We start from the raw sequence: 27,814 nt of genomic DNA, 5'->3' as shown, positions 1-27,814 counted from the left end.
TGTTAGAAATGCAAAAATCTTGCCGATGCCCTGAGACTTTGCTGGCAGTTTTTACCAAAAGTCCAAACCAAGTCTTGTTCTTCAGATTCTTGTTACCAAACCAAGCAGCAATACAGAAAGAAATAATAGGTTCAATAAAACTTCTGAAAAACAAGGACAACGTGTCAGATGATACATTAAAAGATCTCATTTTCCTTAAAAAGAACAGACTTTGGTGAACTTCTTTGTTAGTGGCATCAACATGAGGCTCCAAACACAGTTCAGCAGCAAAGCTTCTGTTAATCCATCAGAGCCACACACACACAGGGATCTTTATCTCATTAAAATGTTTATAATGACTGAAACCAGACAGGAAGTGTTGGGAGCTTCCCACCCGGCTGTTAGACTGCTATGTCGCAGCAAAACAGTGAAACAGTTTGACTTTCTTTGTCTCTCTTGAATGTTGTTAATGAACAACAACTTATTAATAAATGAAATCATCTGAATCCAAAACAGCCTCAGCGTAACTCATTTTGTGTGTTTGCTCTTAGTTTATCTCTACAGTAGCAACACACTGAGGAGACTGTGCACATTTCACATGAGAGCAGGAACTTGGCACTATTATGTACAGAGCCGGTTCTGACCGGTCAGAGAGCTGATTTGATATCTATTCTTCTCCTGTTAAATTAATGATGCAGCTTCTTTTATCAGCAGCAGTTTTTCCCTTTTATTTTAAGAAGAACTGATGAAAGATTTTAATTTTGTGAAGTATGCTTAGTTGTAGCTTCATTAAAGAAGAGGAGTTTGTGAATTGGAGCCAACACAGAGAGAGAGAGATTGAAGCCATATGTTTAGAGGAATGTGGTGACATCCGGTTTTAAACAAGACAGACTGGCGCTCCCCCTCTCTCTCTCTTCCCTTTTATTGAATGTCTGCATTTCTATACATACTACCTCCTTTGTTTCAGCTACTGACAAGCTAACAGTCTCTTTTTCCTTTTATGGAAATGTTTTTGCCACTCCTACTTCCTTGAAAACTTGTATAAATAAAGCAAGTTCTGGATGCCCTGGGCGGTCTTCCCTCTCACTCATATCTGCCCTGCACACGTTGCTGCGGGATGGATCTGGGCGATGAGGGGGGGTCGTCCATGTGTGCACATGTATTAAGATATCTTGAGTCTGAGTTCCTTTGCCTTCTACAATTTCTCTTCACAAGAACCATCTGTTTCCTGTTTGGCTGAACTAAATTATTTCATACTATGCATCATGACAAGAAATACTTTTATGAAATTAAACAGAACAAGACATGCAACAACTGGCACATTATTTCAAATCTCAGGCCTGAGCTGTGGTTAAAATGCCACAAAACAAAAACATCCTTCCTTTGTCTTTGATTAATCATTTTTCCTTGACTTTGAAGAAAAGTTGTTTGTTTGTTTTTTCTTAGCCGGCTGCTTCATAAAGTGGTGGTGGACGTTTTTTATGAGGTTTAACCAGGATGAAACTTCCTGAAGTTGAACTACTCATAATTCACTGATACACAAACTGTGCTGTTTCTTGCACATCATATAAACATGTATCTATAATATAATGTCTCTATAGAGGTTAAAAAAATACACACTTGTGTTTTCCTCTCCCTGCTGATCCACTTTATCCTTTCCTATTTTAAAGCTTCAGGTATCTCTAAAGTCAAATGAGTGAATGATTAATCAACCGCACCCTATATTAGACTTTGTCAATATGGCGTAGTGGGTGTAGATTCGAAGAAAGTGAGAAAAACTGCAACTGGTTGGCAGTGAGGGGAGGAAGACAGGACAAAGACACAGTGTGTAAGAGAAACAAGTATCAATAATAACTAATAATTAAATGCAGAGTTGTGTGTAAGAACAGAGTGAAACATTTGACTGCAGAAGAAACACTCAGTGCATCATGGGAATCCCCCAGCAGCCTTTTGCAGCATAAGGGAGCATTCAGGGACAGCTGATCCAGCCCAAACTATGTGCTTTATCACAAATGAAAGTTTTAAAACTAGTCTTAAAAATAGAGATAGTGTCTGTCTTCTGGATCCAAGCTTGTAGCTGATTCAGCAAACAACATAACTAATGAGAATAAAGTGAAGGTGGAATATGTGTGTGTTCACATGCAGACTGTGAGTTGTGTTTCCTTTCTAAGCTGTATTAAGCAAATTTATCAGTAACTGATCACTTGACCCCACAGCAGGATGAAGATGTTTCCTGACACAGAGGCGTCTGCACAGGCTCAGTCTGACTTGCAGTTGTAATAAGTCATAAAAAACTCTTATCAGTGCCTCATCAGGCAGCGAAAACATTTTTACCAAACTAAACTACAACCTGAAACCCACAAAAGTTGGGACATTCTTTAAATTTGAACAAAATGAAAACTAAAAGACATTCAAATTACATGAACCAACATTTATCAGAACACAAATAACATACTACATTTAATGTGAGATATTTTACATCATCATCCACTGAATGAGCTCATTTCAAATCGCCTGCTACAGGTCTCAGAATAGTTGGGACAGGGGCCTGTTTACCAGGGTGTAGCATCTCCTCTTCTTTTCATATCAGTTTGAAGGTGTCTGAGCATCAAACTTATGACTTGCTGGAGTTTTGGTGTTGCTTTGATAAAGGTTTCAGTCACATTTGTAATATATACTGATTTATTTTTATCTTCTGTTTTCATTCATGTATTTGTTTTATTATTTATTTCTTTGTCTGTTTATTGTATGGTTTTTAAATTTTATTTATGGTTTTTAATTGATGTGCAGCTTGTAAGCAGAGCCTGAGCTCTTTAACTTCATGAGACTGTCACATGTTTGTCTTTGGAATGAGATGCATCTCATACAGTCAGTATCAGTGTGGGAGGCCTTTCAACTCTCTTTGCTCACAGTGTGGTTTATGCTGTGAAGCATAACTTTGCTCCCTTCCCCCCTTCATGAAGCTTCTTTTGAAACACAGTGAAGAAGGACTTAGTTCTACTCTTCTCTGACAAAGTTATGCTGTTGTAGCTGCAATATGTGGTTTTGTGTTGTCCTGCTCAAATACAAACAAGGCCTTCCCTGAAATAGACATCATCTGGAGGGGAGCATATGTTGCTCTAAAACCTTTATAAACATTCAGTATTCATAGTTCCTTCCCAAACATACAAGCTGCCCATACCGTATGCACTTACGCACCTCCACACCATCAGAGATGCTGGCTTTTGAACTGAACTCTAGGTCTCCCTCCTCTTTAGCTCGGAGAATGTGGCATACGCGATTACCAAGAGGAATGTCAAACTTGGATTTGTCTGAACACAGAAGTCTTTCCCACTTTGAAACAGTCCACGTCAAATGAGTCTTTTGAAGGTCTCTGCCTGTCTAAAAGAGCATTTTTGAGACTTACATTAGGCATCAAATTTGAAATGATTGGATTGTAAAATTTCTCAGTTTTAACATTTGTTATTTATGTTCTGTTGTGAAAAATGTTTGGCTCATGGGATTTGAAAGTCTTAATTTTCAAAATTAGAGATTTTTTTTTAAATTTAGGGTAATAAAATTAACTTCCTGTTCTATTGTAGTTAATTTTTAAAGTTAAAAAAAAAAAAAAAAAAAAAAAAGAAGAAAACAGATCACTTATTTTTTCCCCCCAATAATTTAGTTTCTTTTTTAACCAAAATGTTTTGGGTTTTTCCCCACATCTAGTTTTAGTCAAACTAAATAACTGGATTCACTGGTTAAAAGGTCTTGTAGTTCATAAAGTCTCTTAGCTCACCTTCATTAAAATCTACACCTTCCTCACATTTCCCTGCACTTGCTGGATGTGCCATCTTTCTATTCAACTGCAGTATGAACATCCTGGTTCTCTCTCCCTCATGTATTCTCTGGTGTGATGGAATAACACCAATAACCAGTAGCCAAAGGTTTAACCACTGAGAATCTGAGTTATTGATACCAGAGAGACCAGACACAGACCAAACAGCTTTTATTAACAGTTCTGCAGGACAGAAAACCAACCATGGCTCCAGTCACACTGATCACAGTCAGTATCAGGATCACACAAAGTACTGAAGAGGAGAATAATTAAAAAATAAAAAAATAAAATAAAAAATAAAAAAAATAAAAAACACACACCACACACACACACACACACATTTCTCCAAGTAAATTTTAAACAATCTGATTTCCAAACTGCTGCTTTCAGTGCACAGCAACAATAAAACTGTACATAAATGCCAATCTAAGAATTTTGATTTCATTTCTTACTGACATGAACATACAAATCACCTGATAATAAACACAACAACATCATAGCATCATTGTTTTTTTAGATGCAGTGAACACATAATTTAGCCTGAAGTGTCCCAGTCTATAGAAAGCTGGTATACTTTCAGTGTTGTGTTAATATGACAGCTGAATTTACAGGATAAAACAATGTTGTCTTTACCTGGTCCAAACCAGCCAACATGTTGGTGTGTTCGTACAGAGTTGTGTGGTCTGGTGTTTCAAGTCTAAATCATTTTATTACATTTAACAGTTACATATTGTCCTTTCATTATCACAGGTTTTTATAACCCACAATCATGTCTTAGGTAACATTAAGTCACCAAATCAGATTTAGCTGTTGTCCACATGACTGGTACAAATGGGACAATGTTTTTTTTGAATTGCTCTCAGTCGGGCTCATCACCTGGGACCTGTTTGTCATGGGAGACCCTACCAGGAGCTGAACGCTCCAGACAACTCAGCTCCCAGGATCGTCTGAGCTCACAAACCCCTCCACCACGATAAGGTGGCAATTCAAGGAGGGGGATGAAAAGGGAAAGGGAAGAGGAAGGGAAATTATATTACTGCCGATGTTACATGAGCCTCTGCTCGTCTACAGAAACAATGTCGTATCCGTTCGTGACAAGATGGAACAAGAAATGTGTTTTGTCTTTTTGTCATGTATAAAAATCCTGAAAAGGCCACAAAAATCACCACAGCTGACAGTCCAATGATGACTCCAATGATCAGTCCCACAGGTCGATTCTCTACTGGCCGACCTGCAGGTGAGAAACAGGTGTGAGGTGTCAGCTGTCAGGTAGGTGATGAGTGAAGAACAGAACAGAATCCATTTCCTCTTCAAACTGCTGTCTGATCACATCACTCAGACCAGCTGCTTTCTACAAAGTCTCATCAACAACATCTTTAGAAACAAACAACAACCAGGAAGCAGCTTCACCTCTGATCACACACACACTCAACTCTACTCACTCACCTGGAGGAACGACAACACTCAGGCTGATGTTGCAGATGGACTTCCATGAGCGTGTTTCTTCCATGAAGACAAGACACTCGTATGTTCCAGTGTCATCAGTCGTCATGTCCTTCAGAATCAAAGACACGTCTCCATCCTTCATTTTTCTCTCCTGCAGATCAACTCTATTCATAAAAGATAAATGCTGACTGTGTGGGTCAAAGTGCCCGTCGCGGTTTAAAAGTACATATTCTGGCTTTAAGTCAAATCTGCTCCACTCTACAGCTATGAAGGACGTGTTTGAAGCTCGACATGGCAGAGTGATGTTCTGTCCAGATTTAATTGTGATGTTTTTGTGGTCTGAAAGAATGAAAATACAAAGCAGAGGTTAGAAAGGTTTTAGCATAGAAAGGCTTCCTAGCTCCGCCGAACCACAGGAGGCAGAGTTGACACCGACAGTGACGTTTGGCACACAATTTGTTATCAGAGAGAGACGTGACTCTTAAAGAGGTATCAGCTGAAAACATTGTGAGAATTCGGTAAGAGTAAAAATGGAAATTTTCCCAGAAACAAAAAAAAAAAGAATTAGCCAATCACATGGAGGACGGACACACACACACGCAAAATAACAGGAAGTTTCCTTTTAATGGCATTTGGAGCGAGAATAAATATATAATATACCATTTTACATGGCTCTCACTTTGAAATCCAAAACCAGACTGACATTAATCCAGGAGCACTGTGATGATGTGTACTGTTGATTTGAAGTGAAATTAGTTTGTATAAACAGGACATTCTGAATTCAAAGAATGGCTCATAAGCACGCTCCAAGGGCTCTTACTTTGAAATCTAAAAATCAGACTGACTTGATATTGATAATAGTTCTGTGAAAATGTGTACTGTCAACTTAAGGTGAAATTAGTTTGTGGAAACAGGAAGTTCACTTTTAATATCATTTTTAATTGAGACGGGGAAAAAATAAGGCGAGACTGAAGGGCTTTTATTCTGAAATATGGTGTGGGTTTCTCTTACCACAATATCTAGTATACACACACACAAAAAAGCTTCTCGAAGCTGAGGCTGGCTTAACGGCAGCTCACGCAGTTTCGTGTCACCAACGATAATTCACACATCTCTGCTCGCCTTCTGGTTACTGAGAGCTAAAAATAGTTACAAAAATAGTGACTAAATAGTGAATAGAGACTCTGCAAATCCAAGAACCAGCAGGCCGTTTACAGAAACTTTTACACAGAGAAAACAAAAGCCTTCTAACTTAAACATGTGGTTTCTACTTACCTTCATGGGATGAGGCAAGGGTCCATAGCACAGCCGTAAAGACTGTGCGGATGATGTCATCCATGTTCTGTGCGTACACAGAAGGTTGACCTTTTAATCTTAATTTAGTGGAACAGAGGCACTCTCCGAATCAGTCCGATAGTTTTATGGGCAATGTCTCCTGCTTTGATCCTGTAGACGAGCTTCGGGTTTTATGAAAAAAAGACTACGCACTCAAAATTCAAGACCAAACTAGTGCAACCTTCAGTTATACACACAGAACACAGACGGAACAGCAACAGTCTGTTTCTGGCGCTCCTGCGGTTTTATACCAGTCTGCGGATTGATACCGAAACATCAGCTCCCCACACTGACTGCGCATGAGAACTATTTTCTTTGATTTTAATTACAGTTATCAAAATAAATAAAATACAAAGCAACTAAACAAAATTATTTTATTTTCTAAACACAAAGAATCCCAAAAGAGATAATGTCTTAAATTATTACAAGCGATTTCTGACCAACACGACTCAGAGTCAACAAGTAAACTTTATCTGACTATGTTTGTTTTTATTGTGCACTCCTGTGGATGCCGTGTTTTATGTGCATAATGTCTTACTCAATGTGCGTGCCATCTGATCAAGATGTTAGAAGATATATATTAATATATATTAATTAATTAATATATATATTAACCTGAGCTAAATATGCATTTAATTAAAAATAGAGGACACAATGATGACAACAGGATCAAGTCTAAATAGAAAAATATTTCTGCATATTTAGCAAAAATGTGCCATTTCTTCACTCAGTGAGGTGATGGTTAAGCTTCAGCAGCAGTTTGCTTTCAAGGTTCTTTCTGTGAAGCTGTAACTGTTAAGCAGTGAACAGGAGTCCTGCATGACTGAGAACAAGCTCCAGATGCAGGAAGAGCTGTGTTGGTTTTGATCGACAGCTTCTTGATGTGAGGAAAGCCATGCAATAGATCAACACCTCCAGTGAAAGGACATGAAAGGTAGCTCTCCAGCTCTCCTGCTTCTGGCTTTCCTGACCCCATGGAGCCATCATCTTCGTCCAATAGGCCGCCGTTTGTGCTGGCCTCATCCAGCTCTGTGTCCAGGTGATGTCTGATGAAGTTGAGACCTGTGGAAAGATGTATGGTTTTCAAAAGAATTAGGTCTGGTCATTATAGTGCTGTAAACACTGCCAAGCTGCAGATGTTTGTTTGGAGCTAGCCTCCAAAAGCTGGCCATACACTGTGCGATTTTTGGCCCATTTTGAGCCAATTTTTCGGTCGCGCAACCGTTTTGGGGATCGGCCCAAGTTCTGCCTTAATTACGTGTCATGCATCGTGTAGTATACATGGGTTAACGAAAAGCAGTTAACACCTCACGACCAGCTCCCAATCATCAATTGTATGGTCGCATGATAATCAAACCTGTTTGAAATCCTGTCGCCTCTCAACGCAGCCTCTCACACTGTGCACGCACAAACACAGAAATGAAAGAGAGAAGGTGGAGCAGCACGGCAGTGCAGCGTGTGATCTGGACTCAAGAGATGGAGGCACAACTTGTAGGATGAGGCAAGCTCATCCGAGTACGTAAGCGTAGCGCTGCCAGCCAGGCAAAAGAAAAATAGAGCTATATCACGTTATAACGTGAAAAGTTTATTGTTCTAACAATATACTTTTCATGTTCGTACAATATAATATTTATATTGTACGAACATGATATTATATTGTTCAAACGTGAAAGGTATATTGTGAAAAATATATATTTATTTATATATTTATAAATAAATTCAATTCAATTTCACCAGTTATTGACATCCATATTTCTTCACTTGCTGTCTGATGGGCTTGTTCTGGTCCTGGAGCTGGCTGCAGATGGGGTACTCGTCTTCGTTTTGTTACTAAATGGTGCTCAACCTCATCCTCTTCTTCAAAGTCACTGTCAGACTCTGAATTTTCAGAAATGTGAAATATTCTGAACCCTCTTTGTCAACATCATCATCTGAAGCCCCTCTCTCTTCCAAAATCAATTGGATGGCCCTCGCAGCAGATAATCTTTTGCCATCTTGATCAGTTGTGATAAAGAACCACACTGACAAAGTCTTATTTATAGTATTATGCCCCTAATTTGCAGGAGGGACAGGGTATGAGAAAATAAAATTTGGATCCCTCAAGAAAGAGGGTAAAATGTGTGGGAATGTAAGAGCAGACGGTGTTGATAGTTGAATTTTCAACAATGTTGCAACTTTGTGCGGGAGCAGGAGGGGAAGAAAACACTATCAGCAGCACCAGAAAGGAGGAAGACAGAGTGTGGGAACACAGGACCTGCACTTTCAACACTTTTATTAGACCTGGGTCCAGTGGACCCGAACACCTTGTATGTAATGTAAATGCGTGGGGGGAGGTACAGTATGAGGTCATTGAAAATTAGTTCGGATTTATGTTCTTCACAGAAAATAAGCCAAAGCCAATGAATTTCAGGTTGAAAAAATAATTAATTGTTCAATTTTTCTTTTGAAAAAACTGAAAACGGATCTCACAGACCCGAACACCATACAAGGGTTAAGAGTGTGGATTTGGTGTTTTATTCAAATGCAGCTGAGAACAGGTGAGTCTTCAACCTGGATTTAAATAAACTGAGTGTTTCAGCTGATCTGAGGCTTTCTGGGAGTTTGTTCCAGATATATGGAGCACAAAAGCTGAATGCAGCTTCTCCGTGTCTGGTTCTGACTCTGGGAACCGATAAAAAACCGGATCCGGATGACCTGAGGGATCTGGAAGGTTCATACTGGGTCAGGAGGTCATTGATGTATTTTGGTCCTAAATCATTCAGAGCTTTATAGACCAGCATCAGGACTTTAAAGTCTGTCCTCTGATGGACAGGCAGCCAGTGTAAAGACCTCAGAGCTGGACTGATGTGGTCCACTTTTTTGGTCTTAGTGAGGACTCGAGCAGCAGAGTTCTGAATGAGCTGTAGTTGTCTGACTGATTTTTTAGGTAGACCTGTAAAGATGCTGTTACAGTAATCAAGCCTACTAAAGATGAATGCATGGACTAGTTTTTCCAGGTCCTGTTGAGACATCAGATCTTTTATCCTTGAAATATTCTTGAGGTGATAGTAAGCTGACTTTGTTATTGTCTTAATGTGTTTTTCTAAGTTTAGGTCTGCATCCATCACTACACCCAAATTTCTCGCCTGGTTTGTGGTTTTTAGATGTATAGATTGAAGTTCTCTGGTGACCTGTAATCGTTTTTCTTTAGCGCCAAAGACAATTACCTCAGTTTTGTTTTTGTTTAACTGGAGAAAATTGTGGCATAACCAGTCATTAATTTCCTCAATGCATTTACCAAGAGCCTGTACAGGACCTTGGTCTCCTGGTGACATTGTGATATATATTTGTGTGTCATCTGCATAGCTATGATAGTTTATTTTGTTGTTCTTTATAACCTGTGCCAGTGGGAGCATGTAGATGTTAAACAGAAGGGGTCCTAAGATGGAACCTTGGGGAACTCCACATGTGATACTTGTCTGCTCAGATGTGAAGTTACCTATTGATACAAAGTATTTCCTGTTTTCTAAGTATGTTTTGAACCAGTTTAGTACAGTTCCTGAAAGACCTGTCCAGTTCTCCAGTCGTTTGAGTAATATGTTGTGGTCAACTGTATCAAATGCTGCACTGAGATCCAGTAAAACTAAGACTGACATTTTTCCACTGTCTGTATTCAGACATATGTCATTAAACACTTTGGTCAGAGCGGTTTCAGTGCTGTGGTTCTGTCTAAAACCTGACTGGAAGGCATCGTAGCAATTACTCTGTTTTAAGAAGTAACTGAGCTGTTGAGAAACTGCTTTTTCAATGATCTTACTTAAAAATGGGAGATTTGAGATCGGCCTGTAGTTGTTCATTTGTGTCTTGTCAAGATTGTCCTTTTTCAGTATAGGTTTGATTACAGCAGTTTTTAGTGATTCTGGAAACACACCTGACATTAAAGAAAAGTTGACGATCTGTAACAGGTCTGACTCTAAAGTCTTTGAGACCTTTTTGAAAAAACTTGTTGGCAGGACATCTAAACAGCAGGAGGAGGAGTTCAGTTGACCTAAGATGTCCTCCAGGTCTTTGCTGTTAATAGGTTGAAACTGTTTCATGGTGTTTAAACAGTTTTTTGGTGGACACAGTACATATCCTGGATCTGCTGTTGATGTACCAATTGCTTGTCTAATTTTTTGGATTTTTTCAGTGAAGAATTTGGCAAAGTCATTGCAGGCCATGGTCGAATGAAGTTCAGCTGCCACTGACACAGGAGGGTTTGTTAGCCTGTCAACTGTAGAAAATAAGACCCGAGCATTATGGCTGTTTTTAGTGATGATGTCAGAGAAGTAGGACCTCCTTGCACTCCTCAGTTGTAAATTATAATTGTGAACTTTCTCTTTATAGATGTCATAGTGAACCTGGAGGTTTGTTTTTCTCCATCTGCGCTCAGCTTTCCTACACTCTCTTTTTTCATTTTTCACCAGTGTGGAGTTTCTCCATGGAGACTTTTTCCTTCCAGAGATAACCTTCACCTTAATGGGAGCAATAGTGTCCATTACATTTAACATGTTAGCATTGAAGCTATTGACGAGCTCATTGACTGACCCTCTGGACAGGTCAGGTGTTAATGGGAAGACCTGGTAAAAAATTGCACTACTGTGTTCAGTTATACACCGTTTTGTGATCACTGTTGTTGATATATTTGTGTGGGCTGAGATTTTACTTTCAAAGAAAACACAGTAATGATCAGATAAGCCCACATCAGACACAGTAACCTTTGAAATGCTCAGGCTCTTGGAGATCAGTAGGTCAAGAGTGTGTCCTCTATTATGTGTGGCCTCTGTTACATGCTGAGTCAGCCCAAAGTTGCCCAGAGTGTTGCTCAGGTCTTTAGTCCCTTTGTCCTGAGGGTTGTCCACATGGATGTTAAAATCCCCAGCAATAATTACACAGTCAAAATCAACACAGATCACAGACAGCAGTTCACTGAGGTCATTAAAAAAGTCTGTGCAGTATTTGGGAGGCCTGTAAACATTAAGAAACACAACTTTGGATGGGGCCTTCAGCTGTAAAGCCACATATTCAAAAGACTGAAAACTTCCAGGAGATAGCTGCTTACATTGAAATGATTCATTAAATAAGACAGCGACCCCTCCTCCTCTCCTGCTCGCCCTGACCTCACTGATAAAACTGTAGTTAGGAGGGGTCGTCTCGATGAGAACAGCTCCACTGTTACTTTGGTCCAACCAAGTTTTGTTAAAAACATAAAATCAAGGCTGTGCTCAGTGATTAAATCATTAATTAAAAATGTTTTCCCAGCTAAAGATCTAATGTTTAATAAAGCCAATTAAGTGTTTTAGAGGCATTACTTGTCCCTTCGTGTTTGGGAGCAGTCTGTGGCACACAAGGTATGTTTACTATGTTTAAAGATCTTTTAGAGTGCAGCTCTCTGTGTTTTGACCAGGCCACATGTCTCCTTCTGTCACCTAAAAGTACAGAAATTTTAAAACCTTCTAGTAAACAGGGTCCCAGCTTCTCCTGGGAAGAGTCACCACTGCCATAATCCTCGCAGTCCGGACCCTCCACACATCAGACTGCGGAGACAGAGCATGAAGGTGGTAAGGAGGAACTAAGGGGGGCGAGGCTGGGCAATGTGACTTCGATTGCTGTTGAGGGTGGGGCTCGATGGCGAACCTTTGGCTGCTCTGGTGGGGGGTTTATGGGGGACAAAAAGGGATTGGGCCGGGGGGTAGATCTGAGCCCAGCATTGACCCGCTCCATCATCTCCTCAGTGAATTTCAGGTGTGGGGAGGAGGGAGAAAGGGAGGAGAAAGGGAGGGGGAGGAGGGTGATGGCCTGTCAGGGGTTTGGGGGACTGGGGAAGGTCGTGGTCCCTGGTCCTGGTCGTTGATGTTGTTGAGAGATTTGGAGGCAAATAGGGACCCCTCTTCTTGCCTCTTCTTGCCTCAGATGTCTCTCCTTTCTGAGGCTCTTCCTCAGATGCCATGGATGTCTCTCCTTTCTGAGGCTCTTCCCGGGTGGGGGCAGATGAGGCTCCTCTTCAAGGTTTCTGCTGGGCTTTGTCTGTTCTTGGAGTACTGTTTGTTCCTCTTTATGAGAAAACTCCTCGCTTATCTCAGCCTTGGCACCAAGCACAGATGGATGACGTATGGAATAAAACAAGTTGGAGGTGAACAGTTTCACCCCTGACTTGTTAAAATTAAATCCATTTGCTTTGAACAGATGCCTGCGTTCCCAAAAAATATTAAAGTTGTTGATAAAATGCACTGAGTGGTCAGTACATGCTGATATAAGCCATTTATTCAGTGTAAACAACCTGCTGAATCTCTCGTCTCCTCCTCTGACCGGCGGTACAGGCCCACTGATGAATACAGCTGCATTCAGAGAGTTTACAGTGTTTAATAATCCAGTAAAGTCCTGTTTCAGAACCTCCGACTGTTGTTTGGACACATCGTTTGACCCTGTATGCAGAACAATGTTTGTCACAGTTGGATATTCATCTGCAATTTGAAGAATTCTCTCCTTCAGGTTCTGGACCATATCGTTAGGAAAGCAGAGGACTTTAGTGTTCTTACCACACATCCTTTGTACATCCTTTACGGCAGAGTCACCCACAATCAGAGTTTCAGGCCTAGCCTTTAGCTTTCCCTGTGGCCTTTTACTTTTCAACAGATTTTCAGACCTTACTTCGCTACTTTTAGATGGATGGCTGTCCGATATAGATCCAGGGTCCTTTGATAATGGAGCAAAATCTGTTCTGCAGTTTCACATTCAGTTGTTTTGGAGGTTTGTTGTTAACCTTCCTATTCACGGTTGTCCAGTCCTGTTTCCTCCCGTATACAGGGGTAGAAGAGCTTCTCTGTCTCGTAGGAAGTGAAGGCCAGTCGGTTTCAGAGATTTCAGCTCGCTGTGCTCTGCCTGTGAGCCTAGACCTCCCTCTCCCCAGCCACCTCCTCCAGCTTGTCCGGGGGAACACCAAGGTGTTCTCAGGCCATCTGACAGATATAATCTCTCAGCCTGTCAGCCCCAGGGCCTCCCCATGGGACAAGACCAAAACACTGGCACACAATGCTAACTGGAAACTGGTTCAGCAAACAACATAACTCATGCCAGTAAAGTGAAGGTGGTCTGAATACATATGTGTGTTCACATGCACACTGTGAGTTGTGCTTCCTTTCTAATCTCATATTTCCGCTGTACTAAGCAAATTCCTCAGTAACTGATCGCTTGACCCCACAGCAGGATGGAGATGTTTCCTGACACAGAGGGGTCTGCACAGGCTCAGTCACATTTGTAATATATACTGATTTATTTTTATCTTCTTTTTTCATTTATGTATTTGTTTTATTGTTATTTATATTTATTTCTTTGTCTGTTTATTGTATGGTTTTTAAATTTTATTTATGGTTTTTAACTGATGTGCAGCTTGTAAGCAGAGCCTGAGCTCTTTAACTTCATGAGACTGTCACATGTTTGTCTTTGGAATGAGATGCATCTCATACAGTCAGTATCAGTGTGGGAGGCCTTTCAACTCTCTTTGCTCACAGTGTGGTTTATGCTGTGAAGCATAACTTTGCTCCCTTCCCCCCTTCATGAAGCTTCTTTTGAAACACAGTGAAGAAGGACTTAGTTCTACTCTTCTCTGACAAAGTTATGCTGTTGTAATAGCTGCAATATGTGGTTTTGTGTTGTCCTGCTCAAAAGAAACAAGGCCTTCCCTGAAATAGACGTCATCTGGAGGGGAGCAGATGTTGCTCTAAAACTTTCAGCATTCATAGTTCCATCCCAAACATACAAGCTGCCCATACTATATGCACTTATTGCACCTCCATACCATCAGAAATGCTGGCTTTTGAACTCAGTGCTGATAACTGTCATGGTCCATGAGTAGTTATTGACTTGTTTATATTTTAATGGGTTTGTCTGGGGGTCGCAGGATGACGTCCATGTATTCTGCTGTTGTCCCTTGTGTGTGTGGAGGTGTCCTGGTTTTCCCTGGACACTGGGCCTGGAGGGTTGTTCCCACTGTGGGGACCTGCCACACCTGGAGGCGTAATGGCACATACTTGCACCTGATCAGCCCCGTCGGGGGAGCACAGAGCACAAGCACTGGGGAGAAGACATGGAACGGGAGTTGCACAGGGATTTATTGTTGTGTTATTATTATTAAATAAGCGAGTCCTGCATTTGTGTCCTACTTTCCCCACAACTCCATGGTCTGCCACCGCAGACCTTGACAATAACATGCTGGAAGGTCTCCCTCCTATTCAGCCTGTAGGACAGAGTGTCCATGATCACCAACAAGAAGAAACTTAGATTCATCTGAACACAGAACTCTTTCCCACTTTGAAACAGTCCATTTCAAATGAGTCTTAACCCACAGGACACGAAGGCGCTTTTAGACCATGTTCAAATATGGCTTCCTTTTTGCATGATTGGCCTTTTATTGGCATCTGCAGATGGCACGGTGGATTGTGTAAACGGGACTGTTTAGTAATGTCAGAGATACAATCATGCCGATGGGTTATGCTGTGTCATCTGAGGGTCCGAAGACCATGAGAATCTAATAAAGGTCTTTGGCCCTGTCCCTTACACACTGAGACATCTCCAACTTCTCTGAATATTTTTATGCTGTCACGGTGGTGGACGGACTCAGGCACAGACTGAGGTAGCACGGTTCAACAATACTTTATTAATCACTCTGGTGCGCTATGTACACGTGAAGGGGGGGGGGGGGGGGAACACCAGGGTCCCGGGGATCAATAGGCTGGGGAAACACACTTCTTCACACTTGCTCCGCTCCTTGTCCAAACACTCCTCACAAGAGCAACCCACTCACACTCACCGGGTCCAGGAGTCAAAACGGGCGGGTCCAGATAAACCTATAAACATAGACGAGGGTAAGTCGGCGGCAAGCACGGGAATAACTGATTCACAATGAAGCCAGGCAATACTGACGAGGGTTACTCAATATTCCAGCGACGAATAGCTCAGAGCCCCAGCCTTAAAAAGAGCCAGAGATCAACTGCAATTCACTCGAGTTTAGCTGCAGGTGCGTGGGCCAAGGGCGGGAGCCCAATCAGAGCGCCGCCCAGGCAGACAGGTAGGAGAGAGAGAGAGAGAGAGAGAGAGAGAGAGAGAGAGAGAGAGAAACAACAAACACTTGTGGCCACACTGGGCTGGCCGGGGAGGCACAGGGACCATGACAGATGCACTGTAGATGATGACGTGCAAAGCTTTTGCAATTTGATGTTGAGGAACTTCTTTCTGAATTATTTCACAATCTTTTTATGCACTTTCACAGATTGGAGAGCCTCTTTACTTTTGAGAGTCTGCCTGTCTAGAACATTTTTGAGGCCTACACTTGATTGCCAATGAATTTATTCTGAATGGGTCATTTCATACTTTTTAATCACAGAGACTTCATGTAAAATAGTCAAGACAAGAGATTAAATGTTCAAAAAACAAAATCTAGTTGTTATAGACAGTGTTGTTGTTAATGTATGTTTGGGGGCATTGCACCCCGGAACCTTCAGAGGTTTTTCAGGGTTCTCCCTGCCGGAATGTTATGTGTGGGACAGCTTCCTGTATGTGTGCGACTAGCTGTGGTTGTTTCTAAAAGTGGTCAGTAAACGTCCTAAAACTGGCACTTGAGTTTCCGAGCATTTTTATCCTGAGGTTATAACACCTTTTTGGCAACGAGGATAAAAGCCGAACGCGGACAGTTTTGAGTTTTTGCTACGGATTTTGCAGTCGGACTACCGCTTCGCATCTATGGCTACGATCGGATTGCTCACGGAGTTCACCGAGGGAGACGGCGACTGGATTGAATATGTCGAGAGGCTGGAACACTTTTTCTTGGCAAACGACATTTCGGACGAAGGAAAAAAAAGGTCAGTTCTTCTCAGTGCGTGTGGAGCGAGGACCTACAAGTTGATACGTAACCTGACGACGCCTCGGAAAGAACTGGTGACGTTGGTGCAAAATCATCACTGCCCGAAACCCTCCATGGTTGTTCAGCGGTTCAAATTCCACACTCATTCACGCAAGCCGGGAGTTTTGGTGGCTGCGTATGTGACGGAGCTGAGACAGCTATCGGAGCACTGTGAGTTTGGAGGCGTGCTGGATGACATGCTCTGCAACAGGTTGGTGTGTGGTATAAATGATGATGGCATGCAGCGTCGGTTGTTAGGGGAGCCCACACTGGACTTTAAGAAAGCTTTGGAAATTGCTCAGGCAATCGAAACGGCAGCTCAACTCACACTAAAGATATTCGGAAAGCTAACAACAATATGCACTCAACCGAGGTGCATCATGTATCATCATGTGAGGGGCAAACCGAGGGAGCTTTTGGAGTGTTACCGGTGTGGGGGAGCACACTTTGCGAAGGACTGTGTTTTCAAAGACAGTACCTGCCATAACTGCAAGAAAAAGGGGCACTTAGCCAAGAAATGCAGGGGCACTAAGGAGAAATCAAAGAAGGAATGGGAGACAAAACACAAACTAAACACGCATCACCTGCAGGGCATGGTGCCTGAGGAGGATGAGTGTGTTTTCAACATGTTTAATCTGGTTGACTTTAATAAGTGCTGTGCGGAGCCCATCTATGCCACTATCCAGGTAAATGGGAAAGAGCTACAAATGGAGGTGGATACAAGGGCTTCAGCTTCGGTGATCAGCCAAGCCACCTACCACAGCTTGTGGCACTCGGGCGGGGCACCAGCTCTCCAAGCGACTGAGATAAGCCTGAGCCAGTACACGGGTGAATGCATTCCCCTGCTTGGTGCTATAGAGGTGCATGCAGCATATCAGGGTCAAGAAGCTGCAGCAACACTACTGGTGGTGAAAGGGGAGGGGCCTAGTCTGCTGGGTCGTGACCTTCTGCAGAAAATCCGCCTGAACTGGAGGGAAATCAGGTATGTAACGGTAATAGCAGAGTTACTGGGAAAGTATGCAGATGTGTTCAAGAATGAATTGGGCACTCTCCGGGGCACCACTGTGAAGCTGTGTATGGACCCTTTTGCCCAGCTACGCTTTTTCAAACTACGCACTGTACCATACGCCATGAAGGCCAAGGTGGAAGAAGAGTTGGAGAGACTACAACAGATAGGGGTCATTGAGCCAAGAGAGTTCTCGGACTGGGCAGCCCCGATTGTACCAGTGTTGAAGGAGGACGGAGGGGTGCGTATATGCGGTGATTACAAACTGACAGTAAACCAAGCCTCTCAGCTCGACGCCTACCCTCTGCCTCGAGTGGATGACCTGTTTGCCACATTGGCGGGTGGTCGGACATTCACAAAGTTGGATATGAGTCATGCTTACCAGCAGTTGCTGCTGGATGAGGAATCAAAAAAATATGTGACAATAAACACACACAAGGGGCTGTTCAAGTACAACCGCCTGGTGTTTGGCGTTGCATCCAGTCCGGCTATCTTTCAGCGCACCGTGGACAATCTTCTGCAAAACATTCTTGGTGTTGCTGTTTACTTGGATGACATTTTAGTTACAGGTAAAACAGAAGAGGAGCATATGCGTAACCTTGAGCAGGTGTTGAAGAAGCTCTCAGAAGCTGGGTTGCGTTTGAAGCGCAGTAAGTGTGTTTTCGAAGCCCCTAGCGTGACATACCTGGGTCATCGCATCTCTGCACAGGGCCTGTCCCCACTGGAAGAGAAAGTGAGTGCAGTAAAAGAAGCCCCGAGTCCAAAGAATGTAGCTGAACTAAGATCATTCTTGGGCTTAGTGAACTACTATGGGAAGTTTTTGCCTGACCTCTCCAGCATGCTTGCTCCCCTGTATGGGCTACTGCACAAAGACAGTCAGTGGAGGTGGGCCCAAGCACAGGAGAAGGCCTTCAGACAGGTAAAAGAACTGTTACAATCGGCACCGCTCCTGGTGCATTTTGATCCGGAGAAGGAGGTGGTCCTGTCCTGTGATGCCTCCCCGTATGGCATAGGAGCTGTTCTTTCCCATCGCATGGAAGAGGGGGAAGAGAAACCGGTCGGATATGCGTCACGTACGCTCACAGCAGCAGAAAAGGGCTATTCACAGCTTGAGAAGGAAGGCTTAGCAATAGTTTTTGCTGTGAAACGATTTCATCAGTACCTGTATGGCCGTCCATTTACTGTTGTTACAGACCATAAGCCCCTCCTGAGTCTCTTTAGTGAAACAAAAGGCATCCCACCCATGGGTTCAGCCCGGGTTCAGCGCTGGGCATTAACACTGTCGGCATACCAGTATCGCATTGTTTATAAGGCGGGACCTGAAAATGCGAATGCAGATGCTTTCAGCCGCCTCCCCCTCCCTTGAGGTCCCCGACCAGTCGAACTTGCCCCCAGAAACGGTGTTTTTGCTGGACAGGTTAGCGAACTCTCCGGTCTGTGCTAAAAACATCAAAGCATGGACTGAACGGGATCCAGAGTTATCTCAGGTTAAACAGTGGCTGTTGCAGGGCTGGCCAGCAACAGTGGAGCAGGATCAGCTCAAACCGTATGCCAAGCGTCAGCAGGAGCTCAGTGTTCAAGATGGCTGCATCCTGTGGGGTTCCCGAGTCATTGTTCCGCCTCTAGGTCGGTCACAGATCATTGAAGTGTTGCATGAGGCTCATCCAGGGATTTCGCGAATGAAAAGTCTGGCAAGGTCATTCGTGTGGTGGCCGGGAATGGACAGTGCCTTGGAAGACAAAGTAAAAACCTGTTCTCAATGTCAGTCAAACCAAAAAATGCCACCACCTGCCCCACTCCACCCATTGGAGTGGCCTGGCCGTCCATGGTCCAGGCTTCATCTAGATTTTGCCGGCCCCTTTTTGGGCCACATGTTCCTGGTGTTGGTGGATGCGCATTCAAAATGGCTGGATGTCCACATAATACCGACCATCACAGCCCCAGTCTTCACAGACACACTCCGGAGAATCTTTGCAACACATGGATTACCTGAGGCAGTGGTCACGGACAATGGGCCCACGTTCACAAGTGGGGTTTTCCAAGAATTTATGGAGAGAAATGGGATCTGACATATCCGCACAGCACCCTACCACCCTGCCTCCAATGGCTTAGCAGAGTGCGCCGTGGAAACACTGAAAGACGGTCTAAAAAAAAATGCCAGGTCTTTCCATAGAAAAGAGGCTCTGCCGTTTCCTGTTTCAGTATCGCATCACGCCTCATACAACCACAGGCTTGTCCCCAGCGGAGTTGCTGATGGGGAGGAAGCCTAGATCTCATCTGGACCTTCTTCGCCACCCAGTCACAAGGTGGGCAGAAGGTGAGACATGATCTACATGCCATAGGCTGTGTTTTCAAGCAGGGAGACTGTGTGTATATCAAAAACTTTACGGGTGGGCTCACGGTGGCTGCCTGGCGTCATTCACCACAGTTCAGGGCCAGTATCTTTTGTGGTGGAGTTGTTGGATGGCAGACAAGTTCGCAGGCACAAGGATCATGTGAGAGCCCGCATGGATGGAGCTGAGAACAAGGCTCAGAGTGGTTCCCACGCACATGGTGGAGACAGGGCTGTAGACATTGTGAGGCCTCACAGTGGTTCACCCGAAGGGGAAGTCGTGTCAGCAGCCCCTGAGATCGGGATTGGTTCTTCAGTATCACCAGAAGGGCTGGTGGAGCAATCTAAGTCACCTGAGCCGAACCCGGCCACAGGAGCTCAGCAGGCTCCTAGCCTGGAGAACCCAGCAGCAGGACTGAGAAGGTCAAAGAGGCAGCACAAGCCCCTTGATAGACTGAATTGTTAAAATAATGTGATGTTGAATTCTCCCTCTCTTTTCGTACTTATGCATAATTGCTATGGTGTGGGTTTTTGCTTAGGGGGGGGGGGTGTTATAGACAGTGTTGTTGTTAATGTCTGTTTGGGGGCGTTGCACCCTGGAACCTTCAGAGGTTTTTCAGGGTTCTCCCTGTTATGTGTAGGACAGTTTCCTGTATGTGTGCGACTAGCTGTGGTTGTTTCTAAAAGTGGTCAGTAAACGTCCTAAAACTGGCACTTGAGTTTCTGAGCATTTTTATCCTGAGGTTATAACACTAGTGAGGACTGTTTTTTAATACATAAATGCCCGTAGAGCAAATAGCTGGTATCTCAATGAAGTCCAGCTTTCTTTGAGTGCCTGTCAGGCTGCAGACATGACGGCCAAAAAGACACTGAGATTAATGAATAAATTTAAGAAAATACTTGCTTTATGCTGACAGGCTGGAAACAGATATGCATTTGATAGTTTGAGCACTCAGTATGGGGAGCTATGAGGTGTCAGTGCAAGTAGGCTTTGTCTCTCTTTGTGGAAATCACTGAGTCTCCTTCATTTAATGGTTAATAAACTCGGACTTTTCACTACACCCGCTTTTTGGAACAGAGCCCCAATCATAAAAATCCAGTTTCGACTCATCCAGTCTGGAATGAGTCAGACTTAAACACACAGTTACACAAACAGTATGAACAGAACTCATAGGGAGGGATTGTTTCTTCACAGCTCCACTGTGAGTCATACTGAGGAAATCCTGGAATTAAAATTAAAAATAACAGAAGCAGGCAGAGAGCAAAGTCCAGCTGAGCAATGAAAGCAGATGTTTCCTGCTTTTATTGCTGGTTTTCTCAGCAGAAAACCTTCACATCCATCCTCAAGACAATGGAAGTACTATCACGGTTCTGGGTCTTTGTGACCCAGCACTTTGAGTTCTGGTGTTTTGGTAGTGTTTTACATTATGGTTTTTGTTCTGAGTCCTTGGTTGTGCCCTTTTGATTATTGTGATTTCTAGCTTTTAGGTTTAGTTCTGACCTTGTGTTTATTCTCTTGTCCCCCAGTCAGTCATGTTTCATGTCTTCCTAGTCCCATATCTCTATGTTTCCCCAGTCAAGTGCACATCTGTGATGTTTCCTGTTTTACTCTGAAAGTCTGTGTCATATGTCAGTGTATTGAGTTTTGCTTCCCTTTGGTCTTGTCATGTCCGATTACTCCCAGCTGTGCTCTCCTCCCGTTTCACATTCCCTGATTACCTCAGTATGTATTTAAGCCCTGTGTTTTTCCCTGCCAGTTGTTGTGTCCCCCACGTTAGTTGTGTGTGTATCCCTCATCTTCTTCTATTGCCACACCATGCCATGCCAGTACATTTTAGGGGGGGCTAGGATACACTAGGAGTTAATACTTCAGTAATTTGGGGATTATTTTTCTCTCTCTCTCTCTTTTAACTAGAAGTTGAAATTCATTACATATCAGTGGTGCTGAAATAAATCTGGGGCTGTCAGGAGATGATCAGTGTTTAACTGCTTTCTGTCTTCAGTGTCTCACTCAGTACTTTATCATTAAAACAGAGAGTTGATGTGTTTTGCTGTTTGAAAAACTACAAACTTATTAACATGTGAGTCAGACTGGACTTCTGGGTCATCATCTTCTCACCTGTTCCTGAATCAGTACAAACCCACAGAGTCTGAAAACTCTCAGTGAACCTTTACATGACTTTGACATACAGTGGAAGTTTGCTGTCATCTACTGGTAATGCAGGTGTACTACAGGAGAGCTGCAGATTTGTATGACAATAAGAAACTTATTACTTATGGTATTACTTATGGTGTATCGCCTTTCAAGAAGTATACTTGTCATTTCAAATGAAATGCCTTGAAATTACAGTGTAATTACACACTTAGTCAGAAGCTTTTTTTTTCTTTTTTTAAATATAAAATGTCCATGAATCACGCTCAGTCAGGAGTTCAATGCAAGATCTTGCCTCATGGGGAGGTTGCTATTGATCTAAAGGCAATTAGGACCACAGTCAAACAAAGACTACTAGTAGAGAATGAACCAAAAACATGATAACATCAAAGGCGTGGTTAAGGAGAAACACTTTTAGGTCATGAAGTAGCCAGTCCCCAGACCTCACTGCTGTAGAAAATCTAAGAGCTGAACCATCGAGATGCCAAACAGCAGCAAAGAACCGTAAGGCAATAAAAGAGTTTCTGTAAAGACAAGTGGGCCACAATCCCTTCTGAAATGTTTGCAAGCCTACCAACTACAAGAAACGCCTCACCACTCTGATAGCCAACAACAGTTTCTCTATAGCACGTTCTGCTTGAAGAACAAATTCTTATTTCACTCAATGACTCATTTTTTTTTTAATTTTCCTGAATTTCTCACTGTAGATGAGCAAACTTAAAAATTCACCAGGCGAACAAATAATTATTCCCCCAACTTTATGTGTATACAACTGTTTTTATATACACATGAATGAGAGAATAGGAACGAGAATGAAAATTGTTACACTTTTTTTGGACAATTGGCTAAATTTACTGATAATTTATTCAGAAGAGGCAGAAGTATCCACTAATATTATTACAAGCATTAAGCACAGTACATAACTTTAATATTAACCAAAAATATTATAACAATAAAAATTATCATACAATAGCAACATAAATATTGTTATTACACATAAAGCCCCACCATCACAAACAATACTGAGAATAATATGGGTCCAGACCAGCCATTCAGTGGATTAATAACGTTTAAATGAAATTAATAAATCTATACACTGCTATATAAATTAAACAGGTGCTGGGATGAGTACAGAATATTAAGATGCAGTTAGTGGAAAGAAACCAGTGTCTACATCTGCATTCATATGCCTGTGTTTGTGAGCGTATACACATTTTGGTTTCATTTATAGGTTCTGTTGTAGATCCTGTTTACACTATATATGTTTCCCCTGGGCATCATTGAAAGGCATTTCATACAATTTCAGTACTATGCAGATGATACTCAGCTTTATCCATGAAGCCAAATAAATTCAATTCAGTTCAATTCGATTTTATTTATCTAGCGTCAATTTACAGCAACATTAAGGCGCTTCACATTTTCAGGTAAAGAGCCTATAATAGTGACTGCTCAACACAGTTTACAAGTTTTTCAAGCTTACAAAGTGATGAACAGACAGAAATATAACAGACAGACATGATGATACAATTCAGTTTGGTTTATAAACAGCAGGTGAAACAGCAGGTGAAAAACTCTTCCCATCGTTCCTCATCTATCCTTCCTTTCATGAAAAAGTCAGGTTTTCTTTTGCTTTTGTCCTGAGAAGCTCTTTCCTCACCATCCCCCCCTCTTTCAGTATCAGTTTGTAAAATGTCAGGGAATTACTTTGTAATACGTCATTTTACTGTCCAAGCAATTTGATGTTTTTTTACAGCATTTCCCACATCTAAAATAAGGCATGAAAGATGCTACAACAATGACAGTCAAGAGCAAAATGTAGCCATACCTCTGAAAAAGAAACAAAATATTTTTATGACATATTAATATCACAGGTTAAAACACATGATGTGTAAAAAGAAAGAAAAACACTGACCTTGGACTCGTTGTTCAGTGATGTGTAATCGCTCCTCAAAAGTGAGCTTCCACTTGTCTTTGCAAGGCAACAGTGCCTCTTGGGTTCTGTTAGAGAGATTTCTCAGACAGCAGACATATGCAGCCCACAGTAAACTAACTAAAAATTTCTTTGAAAAGTGACGGATGAAAGAACAAAAAAATCTGGGGCATTTACCAGATTTTTTGCATTTTTTTTGCATTTACCATCACACATGTGTATCTACAGATTCTCTTAAAGGAAATGTTGGTCCACAGCATTAAGCCAAATATTATTATACAAGGCAAAAACATGTAAATGCTGCAGTCAAGCACTTGTGATCTGCAAGTGCATTCAAAGTTCCTGCTAAACAAAATTGTGGTGATAAAAATCACGATAATAACCATGTAGGCACGTCGTTTTCCAGAAGCAAAATTTGTGATCAAGGTCTGCATTGCCAATCTTATCTGCTGTATCCTGCTTATACTCTCTGAAAAGAAGAATTAAGAGGGGATTGAACATTTCCTGTTTTCCTTTTACCTTCTGTCTTGTTCAGCCCCACCGAATATTTATGAGGCTGAGAAAGCCGGACAAGACACGACATGACAAGAAGTTCTTTCAAACACTCAGAACTGGCAGAACTCAGAAGTGGTGTCTGAGCAGGGATGTCATTCTTTAAAGCAAAAGAAATACTAAATAATACTAAATTATCCTAAAATCCATGAATTACCTTTTCTACTCTAATTTTGTTGTATTATTTTGAATTAAATTTTTAATAAAACATTTTGCATTAAATGCTAAAAAATGCACACAGTTGACTCAGTTTAATGATCTTGGAACACAAAGGTGGTTTTCTTAGCTTTATTCGTTTGCTAAGGCATCTTACAACAATAATGGTCTGGAGTACAGACTTCATCTTCAAAAAGTTACTAAAAATATTTTTAAATGTTATTGTATGTATGTATATGTTATTATTTTAAATGTATTTAGTGAGAAAACTTTAACAAATTAAAAAAAAAGAATAATTTTTCTTTCATGCTCTTTTACCCTGAATAAAAGCTTAAGATTTGTGTTGGTATATGTTTACATTTCTGTCATAAATGGTTTCAGGCTGCTCTCTTTCCCGGTATGTCATTTAGTGCAGCTCTACCAAAACTGCCGTCATGGCTCATTTACATTTAAGGTTTCCTTTGCGTACCTTGACCTGAGTGGGATCCAAACTTGTTGTTTGTCAGTGAACAAATGTGACTGTTGTTAAGAAATTTGTTTTAACCTAAACAACTTTTTCTAAATTTAACCAAAACCTGGTGCCAAATCCTTCCAGAGATAAAAAAAAAGAAAAAAAAGAAAAAAAAAGAAAAAAAAAGAAATATAGAACAAACTGTTTGCATGTGCATGTAAACCATGGTCTCTTTGTTGTTAAGCCTAACACATATGCACAATGTGTGTATATAGTTATATTTCCATCATTTTTGTGACCATCATTCTAACTAACTAAACAACTTTAACGTTGTGTGAGAAACAGAAACAATAAAAAGCCCCAACTGTAGCTTCATAATAAACAAAACGTTAGTAAATGGAACTCTTTCACTTTCCTTTTTATTGAATGGTTACTGGAAGACATCTGAGCTTTGTACGATTCCACTATTGTTGTTTCTACATGTTCCCTTATCATACACATATTTCTGTTTTTCATGGTGAGTGAGAGTAAAGTATTTAACAGAAAAAAACAAAACAAATAAGCCTTTTGAAACCAAAACCCCTGCAGAAAAGATCCAACATTTTTAAGCACAACAACAAATAAAAACATTTGATGTTTTACATCACTTTTCCTCAAAGGAGCCACCCTTTGCTTTGTTGACAGCACTGCACACCCTTGGTCTGCTCTCAATGAGTTTGATGATGTAGTCAGCTGAAATGGCTTTCCCGTCACAGGTGTGCCTTGTCAGGGTTCATTGGTGGAATTTCTTGCCATCTTAATGGGGTTGGGATCATCAGTTGTGTTCCCAAAAGGTTGATTCTGTTCATCTGGACGTAGCGTTTTCAGAGGGAGAACCGTTTCATTAACAGCAACTCAGATTAGAGCACAGATAAATGTCACACAGAGTTCCAGTAGCAGACATATCTCTACATCAGCTGTTCAGAGGAGACTGTGTGAATCAGGCCTTTATGGTCAAATAGCTGCTAAGAAATCACTACTAAGAAAAGCAACAGGCAGAAGAGATTTGTTTGGTCCAGAAAACACAAGGAATGGACATTAGACCAGTGGAAATCTTTGCTTTGACCTGATGAATCCAAATTTGGGATCTTTGGTTCCACCTGCCATGTATTTATGCGATGCAAAAAGCTGAAAGGATGCTCTCTACATGCATTGTTCCCACCATGAAGCATGAAGGAGGAGGTATGATGTGGGGGTGCTTTGTTGGTGACACTGTTGGGGATTTATTCAAAATTGAAGGTACACAGAGCCAGCATGTCTACCACAGCATCCTGCAGCGACATGTTATCCCATCCAGTTTGTGTTTAGTCGGACCATCATTTTTTTATTCCAACAGGACAATGACCCCAAACACGCCTCCAGGGTGTGTGAGGGCTATTTGACCAAGAAGGAGAGTGATGGAGTGCTTCACCAGATGGCCTGTCCTCCAAAGTCACCTGACATAAACCCCACAGAGTGAAGGCAACAGGGCCAGCAAGTGCTCAACATCTCTGGGAACTCCTTCAGGACTGTTGGAAAACCATTTCCGGTGACTCACTGAGAGAATGCCAAGAGTGTGCAAAACAGTAATTAAAGCAAAGCGTAGCTATTTTCAAGATTGTAAAATATTAAAAATGGTGAGTTGCTGGGAGTCCCCTCTCCAATTGTAGAGTATCACCAAGAGATGGCTCTTTCTTCACAACAACTTTGTCTTGGATATTTACTAATACAAGTAACTAGTGCTCACTCATTGATGGCTTATCTGACTGTTGTTAGTTTCTAAGGTATGTGAGTTTTGTTGTGATTTGGTACTATATATATATTAAACTGAGTTTAAGAAAATTTAAGGGAATTTCACATTTTTAACAGCGTTCATTTCTAAATATTTTCAGCTGTTTAAAGATAAGAACAGAAACCATTCAGACATTTTGGAGTGGCTATAATGGATACAGTGAGTGTTTTTGTTTTTGTTTTCTTAAATAAAAACAGTTTCATGAGCTAAGATTAAACATAATGGTAACTTTCACTAAATTACAATAATAAAAAGAAATCCTAAAAATGAGCTCTATAGAGTAACCACTGCGGCCTGAGGACACATCCACAATTTTTATTCTTGAGTATCAAATTATTCCACTGAATGTTACTAGTGCGCCCAGCTGTCATCAGTGGCAGTCCTAGCCTGTTTGGCGCCCTGGGCGAACACTCCCTCTGGCGCCCCTAGTGACCGTGACTATGGCGAGGAAAACGAACGACCTCACAATGACACACGGAAAACAGAGGCTAATCATAAAATGACCCCAAAATAAACAAGTCCACAGAATAATAATAAACTTAAACATAAACACGGAGTCCACAGACTCTGGAACATGACAAATAAAGTATTCTGATTCTGATTGTTTCAGGATGACCTGCCATTATCCAATGACACATCTGCTTACCTGTATCTTCTGCTCATTTCTCCAACTCCTCTTTTTTTCTTTTTTCTAAACTGAGCACCTGATGGCTTTGAACTTTTCTTGTCCATCTTGGTTGTAATTTTGCACTCCAGTATGAACACCCACCCCCCAACCCGAGAATCACCACAACATGATCTAACACACCTACACCATAGTTCACAGATTTGCTTTGTCTAGAGTTTATTTCTGGGATTTCGTACAACCCAGGATTCACATCATGAATACATAATGGTCTTGGATTTACAACATGATGAATGAAATGTGCTCTATT

At 41.7% G+C, this 27,814-nt stretch overlaps 1 protein-coding gene across 1 annotated transcript in view; it reads right to left on the bottom strand.

Moving 5' to 3' along the window:
• Positions 1–3,947: 3,947 nt before the first annotated feature.
• Positions 3,948–27,814, bottom strand: part of LOC146713176 (uncharacterized) — a 72,770-nt gene continuing 48,903 nt past the window's right edge. The window contains exons 3-4 of the mRNA XM_085452441.1: positions 5,240–5,578; positions 3,948–5,024 (exon numbers count right to left, since the gene is read on the bottom strand). Of these exons, the coding sequence (XP_085308567.1) occupies positions 4,822–5,024; positions 5,240–5,411 (375 nt within the window). The 5' untranslated portion in view covers positions 5,412–5,578 and the 3' untranslated portion in view covers positions 3,948–4,821. The remainder of the gene's footprint in view (positions 5,025–5,239; positions 5,579–27,814) is intronic.

The sequence above is a fragment of the Copadichromis virginalis genome, linkage group LG3 (assembly GCF_057382275.1).
Source record: "Copadichromis virginalis isolate Kocher_CV1m ecotype Utaka linkage group LG3, C_Virginalis_male_GT1.1, whole genome shotgun sequence".
NCBI lineage: Eukaryota > Metazoa > Chordata > Actinopteri > Cichliformes > Cichlidae > Copadichromis > Copadichromis virginalis.
This window is presented reverse-complemented; position numbering and strand designations above follow the sequence as displayed.